The sequence below is a fragment of the Stylophora pistillata genome, chromosome 13, assembly GCF_964205215.1.
Source record: "Stylophora pistillata chromosome 13, jaStyPist1.2, whole genome shotgun sequence".
Lineage (NCBI taxonomy): Eukaryota > Metazoa > Cnidaria > Anthozoa > Scleractinia > Pocilloporidae > Stylophora > Stylophora pistillata.
Window position 1 is genome coordinate 16,439,115 of NC_142531.1, and position 9,098 is coordinate 16,448,212.

Below are 9,098 nucleotides of genomic sequence, written 5' to 3' on the forward strand. Positions count from 1 at the left end.
ATTTTTTAATTTGCTTAAATCTTAAATTTTCTGTGCCTAGTCAAAATACGGAAAATCGGCCGCCATCTTGCCCCACGACCGAGTTTAAAGAGGAATGGCTCTAGCGGATAATGTGACGTCAAATCGAGAACACGAAAGTCTGCTTTTCACACATTTTCACTTGTTTGGGAAGGTTGTGGTCGATATTGTCCGAAATATGCCGACCAGGTGTATTGTATGAGGAATGTATGAAGCGTGATACCCTCTTGCAAATTTCGCACGTTGCTACATCCTCCTATAACACACTTAGTCGGCATATTTTCGGACAAAATCGACTACAACCTTCCTAAACAAGCGAAAATGTGTGAAATGCAGACTTTCGTGTTCTCGATTTGACGTCACATTACCCGCTAGAGCCATTCCTCTTTAAACTCGGCCGTGGGGCAAGATGGCGGCCGATTTTCCGTATTTTGACTGGGCACAGACAATTGAAGATTTGAGCAAATAAAAAAATGTTTGCACAGAAATACTCCAGAAAATACGCTTATTTCGTTAAGCGAAAAAAAATTTTTGGGTTTAGGTGCACTTTAACCATATAGCCTTTATACTCATTTTGTCTATACAATAATCAATAATGAGTAATATTTAATATGTTGCAGGTTGTAGCTACCAAATTAATCTTTGTAATAAATTACCTATTGATAAATTGTGGCAGGCTCTTAATTCTAACTATATCTGCCTTTCTTGTTCTTTGCTGGCTTTACAAATTTCCTTTCGTAGTGTTTCTGTCTTCATTTGTTTACATTGAATTTTGTGTTTCTGTATAACATCTTTGGCCAGTAAAAAACACCGTACAGTAACATATAAATGAATAATGCTGTCCAAAACATCTTTTGCAATGCTGTTATCTACCACTGTGTCTGAGTCCAACAACATGGTGTTATATGCTTAGACCAATTGAACATCACAAGCTGATTTGGATTCTATCTTAACATTGTCAATCTTCAGCTGGAGACTTCCTGAGGTCAGAATCCTAAAATTATGTTCTATTCTCTCAAAAATTGTTTGAGCTTGTTTAGAAATAACCCAAAGTCCACCTCGGTTTAAAGATGAAATTAGTTTTTGACTCCCTGCAACATGCAAATCTTCTGCTTTGCCAGCTTTCAGTATTGAAGCTGTTTGTTCAGTATGTGCTGTGGGATTATATACATTGTTCACCTTGCTATAAAGCTTGTGCAGTACATATCCTCCAATACATTGTAACCCTGCCATTTCTCTATTACACAGTTTAGTAGGGATATTGGGATTTGCTGATTCATCTTTCTGTTTGCTGTGAGCTATCAAACAATCAGCCACTTTGGTACTAAGCAATGTTGCCGCATTACTCTACAACCCCACAAAAATCTTTGTTGAATTGAGGCCTATTCTTGAATAGTACTTCGAGTAGAATTGTTCTGCATTTTCAGTTTTAACCAAACGCATATACATGGATTCTTCTTCTGAGAAGTTCATATTTTCTTCATCCCAGGCAATCGTATATCTTCGTAGCTCTTCTTTTACGCTTTGAGGGTAGATTTTCTTTCAATTTTTTTATCTCGTGCTTTCATTGATAACGCTTCGAAGTCTTCAGCAGTGATTTTGGCTTCTTGAGTCGGTTGATTTCACCGCGCTTGTTCCTCCTTATGCTTTATTGTCTTGTCTTTTTAATCCAGCCTTAGTCTTACATTTCTTTTGGCACAACTCGCAAACAATTCCCTCTTCATATTGAACCGAAAAATCGAAAGACTTTCAGTAAAAAAAAATATGTTGCTGTACTACGACCGATGCCATTGCTAAGGGCATCAATAACTACAAAGTTTTTGGGCGAAAATAACGTTTTAAAGGCTTCTGAAAGACGTACAGAGTCAGCTGCTTCGACAAAGTGCTCTTGTAATTCTTCCTCGTTTTCCAAAGTTTCCAATATGGCATCAAAATCGTCGCCGAAGAAAAATAAGTCGTTCATGTCCTCCATGTTGTTTTGGTTCTGTGCAGGGTCATTGGTCACGTGACGTTCAAGCGAAGCTCAGAGGACAGACAATAGGCCGGCCCTTTGAAGTTTGCCGCGTTTCCTAACCAGTCCCCTCTACGAACTATGGACAGAGGTACCCTCTAAGAGCTCACTCCGCAAGCGTAGTAGTGGCCAAGGGATCTCCACACAAAATAGGAATTCATACAGCTGAGAAGCTTGCTGCTTGACATAATGAAGAGGAAATTCTGTTCCTATCTTTAGCGCCCATTCTATCTTCATTTTTTTGTAACTCTCAAGAATCTCGGACATTTTGTTTTTATATGCTGTAAGCAAAGCTATACCAGGTGGGTTTGTTGTTAATTTTTCCCGCGTATTTACTCTCATTATAACCAAGCCTGGTACTGCCAATAGTGGATTTTTGAAAGCCTGGAACCTAAATTATATCCCGTGAAACATCTGTGGACTTAACAACAAACAAAATGGCGACTGGGTGAAGTTTGGAGTTGTGAAGTTTTTCCTTTTCCGTATCCGACCGAAATGGGTCATTCGCAAATATGGCGTCCATTACTAGACTATAGATGGAAAAATAAGGGAAATAATGCGCCTTTGGAAGTATTTTGCAGTGTAGAAATCGTCCTTTTTACGACTGTTTAAGAAACATCTTACATAATTCGCGTAGGTAATATCGAGTCGGGCAAATTTACTTCATTGAAGGGTTGATACTCTAATCGACGAGTATTCCGCATGACTTCGGCAGGGTTTTAAGACAATGTATGGAGAAATGGAACGTACAACGAGAGATGAAAGTGGCCACTTCGGGAAGTAAGTAAACTTGCTTCTAATTAGCCATTTTTAACCCAGATGCGAAGGTTACGCAGCTCTTAACATGATTCGAGTCGGGCAACGAAGACCCGTAAGCTCATAATTGATATATTTTAACAAGTTTCCTTATCTCCATACATTTCCTTGTACGAATTCGCAGCCATTATGGCCTTAGTGCGCACGCACAACCGCCATCTTGTCCCTAATTTCTGGCAATGGGGTCACTAAAGTACATACTGGATTTGATGTGAACGGATTTTCGATTTTCACCTCTGGCGTGCGCGGACGCTTCAGCTAGCGCCCCGCATTCTCATAGACGTGGATTAGTTGTTAGGCTAGTTAAGATCGTTTCTTTTTCTTCATTGACTAATGGGAGACAGAGTGAAAGCGTTAAGAAGAGAAAACGATGATTTAAAGAGACAACTGAAAGACGTGATGAAAGAATTTCAGTCTATCAAATCCAAGATGGCGGATCAGAAGGATCACCATGAGGCGACAGCTGCAACTTTACCGAACACACAGGATGTTTAATTCCTCAGCGACAGCTCCGATGCCCTTGTTAAGTCAGAATCGAGCTTGTCAAAAGTTATGGAAAACTTGTCTCATAGGTTAGATTTATTGTCAGTTAACGTTGACAGAATTGACAAGGCTGTCGACGAGATGCTCTACTACAGCTATCAATATAACTTGAAGATCGTGGGCGTTCCACCTATCTCAGAAAGCGAATCTGCAAACGACACCGCGGAGTTGTGTGTGAAGCTGTTTTGTGGCCTTGGAGTCGATGTCTCCATGTCAGAGATCGACATTGCCCACAGGGTTCCACATCGAGATACTTCAACCGATAATGGCAACCAAAGACAACCGAACCCGATAATTTGTAAATTCACTAGAAGAATGATACGAGACACAGTCCCGGCGTCAAGAGGTAGCACGAGTCAACTAACTACCGAAAGCCTGGATCTCCCTTCTACCGCTGAAATTAATAGGATTGCAATTTACAGCCACCTCACGCCGAGACTACAAGAGCTGTTACATTCAGCGAAGGCGCACCAAAACACATACAACTACAAGTGGTGCTGGGCAAAAGGCGCAGCAATCTTCCTACGCAAAACGGATTAACATTTCACCTGAGGTCGATTGAGGACTGACTTAACTAAGTTAAGACTGCGTGAACGCCCTGAAGCTTGATCCCCTCCTCGGAGACCCAGGGACTGAGTCGATTTCAAGTTACGGCATGAAGAACCCCTGGGGACATTGTCTTACAAGACTAGTTCCAAACGGTCGCAGTCGTTCTGCCATCTGATTGGTGCCAGAAAATCTTTGTGTTTTTCTGCCCAATCAGAGTGAAGTGTGCTTTAGAGTCCTTTCGTGTGTTTTAAGATTAGATTTTGGCGCGCACGGAAAGCAGAAAGTTATGTAGGCGAAAGCGCTAGTTGCACGACATACCTGCGTGACCCGTGCGACGAAATAACTTCACGGGATTGGCAAAGTTTCAGTCACCGCAAATTATGCAAAAAATCTAGAAAGATTTAAGCTTAAATCTCGTTTAACGTGTAAAGCGACATATCAATGACTGCAACCATCGTGTTGTCTACAAACCTCACAAACTTTAAAACACGTTCTCTGGTGATACCTGCGAAAGTATTCAGTATATTTTCCGTTAAGATTTTCGCGGACAATCTGATCGATTTCTCTTACATTGTGTGCTGAGACTGAAACTTTTCACCTCCAGCAAATCTCCGTGGCACGGTGAAAAAAAACATAGTTAGCAACTGAGCTACTAGTATATGTCCCTGTTAAAACACACGAAAGGACTCTAAAGCACACTTCACTCTGATTGGGCAGAAAAACACAAAGATTTTCTGGCACCAATCAGATGGCAGAACGACTGCGACCGTTTGGAACTAGTCTTGTAAGACAATGTTCCCAGGGGCTCTTCATGCCGTAACTTGAAATCGACTCAGCCCCTGGGTCTCCGAGGATGGAAGGATCCTTGCAGCTAAGTTAAAACTACTATTATGTTTTATCATTGATATTACTATGAAAAGTAGGAACAAAACTACAGTAAAATCTATTAGATCTACATTGAAGGTTTTACCGTATTATGGTTGTTCTGGAAATTTGGCAGAAATTCATGGCCAGTTTAATAATTCAGTGTCTACCACATTTAAAACTAAAAAGGAATTAGACAAGCTTACCGTTTTATATGACTTAGATTTGTTTTCCTTAAATACAACCCTAAATCATAACTTGAACCCCACCGATTACTCCTCTGACAGAATAATTAGTCGATATTTCTCCCCCCATTGTTTTAAGAAAATGAAAATGAAGTTATCAAAAGATGAGACTATCTCTAGCTTTTCTGTTTTTCATAACAACGTAGTCAGTTTTAATCGTAACCTGGAAAATCTTCAAACTCAACTTTTACATGAAGTAGATTTTCATTTAAATGTCATCGGCGTTACCGAAACAGACATCACCAATGCTAATTCACAAATGCGCACAGCACGCATACCTGGCTAGTTATTTGAATATGATCCAACGCCTCTGGCGTCTGGAGGTGTTGGAATGTTTATTGACAAATCGCTTGATTATCGTATCTTAGAAAAGACCTCTAATGAAGCTTTTCAGGTATTGCTGACTGAGTTCTCGTTTGTGAATAGCAAAAATGTTATCTGCGGAATCTATTAAAATCACATTGCTGAACACCATCGACTTACCAACCACAACATTGACTGGGACTCTGCGCAATGCCTAACCTACAGCACTGACTATTTTCAACGACTGACTCTGGAAAGCTGGTTTACTAACTTAGAACAGACTCCCCTAAACAGATGTCAACAACTACCCGCCCCATACAAACGACTCATTCACGACATAAACATCACAAACGACCGGAAAAGAACGACCTAACTTTACCGACAGATCGAAACAGACCAATCACGACCGACTTACGTCACTTGAGTCTTACAGCCAATAACATCACGGCAAAACCAACCGATCATTTCACACGAACTGGAATAAGAACATTCTACTGACAACAATCATTCACTTGACTCTGATGATGACTTCCGCACAGGTTGTCGAAACGTCAGTCACTACCACCGACAACAGTCCTTCTCAGGATTACACTCACCCGGACGATCAGACTACACCTTCACATGTTACCCCCGGGTTCAAACCATTTACGATATTCTCGGAGTTTGGTGGTTTTTCCAACGGCCATAATTTTCATCAGTAATTATCGAGTGACCTCGTTCGTTTTCTGTGAAAGTACTAAGGTCTCGCATGAGAACATAAGTCAGTCTTTGACACCGCGTGCTTACGTCGAAAGATGTTATACTGAAGTGTAATTGATCACTGTGCCGGCTTACTTTTCAGATAAAAGTAGTCTATGTATCACAGCCGTTAAACTAGTTTAGTTGCTTGTTAGGAAGTAAACATTCGCTCAAAACCTCGATATTTTGGCATTGCTATTTCACAAACTCATTGTTAAATGTCTGCATAAATGTGGAAGAAAGGCGATTACAAAATTTTTATTTCCTTAACGTCATAAGACAAACTTTAGTGAATTAGATAAGTCGGTGCTAAAGTTTCAACCAAAAAGTTCATCTATTTTTTAAAAGATCAAAAACGTGCAGCATCGTATTATGTAGCTATAATAAACCACTCTGATGAAGCGCTAACGTTCGAAACGTCAGCTTTACGGTGGCTAATTAACATTACCAACTCGGTTAACAGAACAAACTTATTTCGTGAAACCCCCCACTGACGCATGCAGGACCACAGTTTTGTCTGGAAACTTACTTCCTTGCTTAATGTTATTGATAGTAACTATGCACTGCGAACTTTTTCAAAGAGAAAACTATATGCTGTTTAGTTTCTCTTTCTATTGTAAGCTTAAGTCATATCACACTGTGCAAAAATCACGACCGAAGTAAAATGAAAAGCTACAAACCCAGTTTGTCAAACCACTGTTACTTCTCATCTTGGAAATCATTCTCATCAGCTACGAATAGTTTCGTTTTCATCCATATTCATTAGACGAGTAAGCTCATTACTTGGTGATAGACTGCCAGAACAACCTTTTCAAACTATGTCATTTTACAAAATATCAGCCAATTTCCAAGAACGTTGTGGTAAAAGATTTACCAATCCTACTTGTTTCCTTAAGGGAACCGCGACCTTGATGACGTGCCCCCGACACATGACCATAACTAAAACTTACGTGCAGTCACGCTTTTCTCTTTTTCCATCACATTTCATGAAAGAACGAAAATATTCTACATCAAAAATCACTTGAATTACAATTAACTTTCACAGCGTGACAGTCACACAGTCCGTTCTCAAAAAATCTGTGGTCAAAGTTATTCAACAAGTTTCACCGCATGCGATCCGGTGCTTTCTCCAGTTTTACCAATTCACGCCTCTTCTCCATTAAATCCTTATTTTAAGTCGATATTGTAAATTCTAACACTTTCAACTCGGTACCAAAAGTAATCCATCCAGCCCTTTTTTTTAAGTTCAACAGCTTCCTGTTCGTAATGACTCGTGCATGATGAATCCAGATTATCTAATCAGTTTCTTAACTAATACCACTAAAGATAATGTTTCCCTAATTTAAATCACATGACAGGATGGGACGGCAATGGAAAACCTAACGCTAGGAGCCATAATACCTTCCGTGAGCATAGCCTTACTTGTTGAATAAGAAAACCAGAAAGCTATTGAGGTATGCAGCGAATGCTTGATTTGGCTAAATAATACCAACCAGAACGGCAAAGACAAATTTAATTCACTACTCTACAGAACCATCTATGAGTTTCTTTTCTGCGCTTATCGTCGTATCTCTGACAACATAAATGCGGAAATATACGGCAGGAAACTACTTGTCCTCTACAACGACTCTCTTGACAGAGAAAAAGAAGGATATATTTGCATTGTCATAGCAGAGTTAGTTAAAAGTCAAAACAGGTTTAAAGAAGCCAAACAACTTTATGAAAAAGCAGTAGATATAATGAAACAAACTGGTGACAAAATTGGACATGCAAGCGCCTGTAAAAGATTTGGAATTTACCTTCATGAACTTGGCGAATATCTAAAAGCGAAAGAGTATGTTGAGAGAGCCCTTACTATAAACACCAAAATTGGCAACAAAAGAGGAGAAGCATCCTGTAACGGAAACCTAGGAGCGTTGCTTCAGTCGCTCAGGCAATTTGACAAGGCTAAAGAGTATCTCAAAAAAGCGATTGTCATCAGAATTGAAATTGGCGACACAGAAGGAGAGGCAGCCGACTAGAAAGCCTAGGTACTGTGTTTCAGTCGCTGGGGCAATGCGACAAAGGCTAAAGAGTATCTCGAAAAAGCGCTTGTCATCAGAACTGAAATTGGCGACAGACAAGGAGAGGCAGCAGACTACAGAAACTTAGGTATTGGGTTTTGGTCGCTCGGGCATTACGAGAAGGCTAAAAAGTATCCCGAAAAGGCGCTTGTCATTAGAGCTGAAATTGGCGACAAACAAGGAGAGGCCGTCGACTACGAAAACTTAGGTACTGTGTTTCGGTAGCTAGGGCATTACGAGAAGGCTAAAGTGTATCTCGAGATGGCGCTTGTCATCAGAACTGAAATTGGCCACAGACAAGGAGAGGCGGCCCACTACGGAAACTTAGGCAATGTGTTTTATTCGCTTGCGCAATACGACAAGGCTAAAGAGTATCACGAAAAAGCCCTTGTCATAAGAACTGAAATTGGTGACAAAAAGGGAGAGGCAGCCGACTACGGAAACCTAGGTACTATCTCTCGGTCGCTCGGGCAATACAACAAGGCTAAAGAGTATCTCGAAAAAGCGCTTGTCATCAGAACTGAAATTGGTGACAGAAAAGGAGAGGCAGCCGACTACGGAAACTTAGGTACTATGTTTCAGTCGCTCGGGCATTACGACAAGGCTAAAGAGTATCTCGAAAAAGCGCTTCTCATCAGAACTGAAATTGGCGACAGACAGGGAGAGGGAGTCGTCTACGGAAACTTAGGTACTGTGTTTTGGTCAGTCGGGCTATACGACAAAGCTAAAGAGTATTACGAAAAAGCACCAGTTATCAGAACTGAAAGTGGCGACAGACAAGGAAAGGCGGCCCACTACGGAAACTTAGGCAATGTGTTTTATTCGCTCGGGCAATACGACAAGGCTAAAGAGTATCTCGAGAAAGCGCTTGCCATCAGAACTGAGATTGGCGACAGACAAGGAGAGGCAGCCGACTACGGAAACATAGGTACTGTATTTCGTCGCTAG

At 40.7% G+C, this 9,098-nt stretch overlaps 1 protein-coding gene and 1 pseudogene across 1 annotated transcript; both read left to right on the top strand.

Annotated features, from left to right (window-relative positions):
* Positions 1-2,465: 2,465 nt before the first annotated feature.
* Positions 2,466-3,928, top strand: LOC148717863 (uncharacterized; annotated as a pseudogene).
* A 3,409-nt stretch (positions 3,929-7,337) lies between these two features.
* Positions 7,338-9,098, top strand: LOC148717864 (uncharacterized). The gene has a single exon (XM_088742427.1). It carries the CDS (start codon positions 8,412-8,414, stop codon positions 9,096-9,098), a length of 687 nt encoding a protein of 228 aa, XP_088598553.1. The 5' UTR covers positions 7,338-8,411.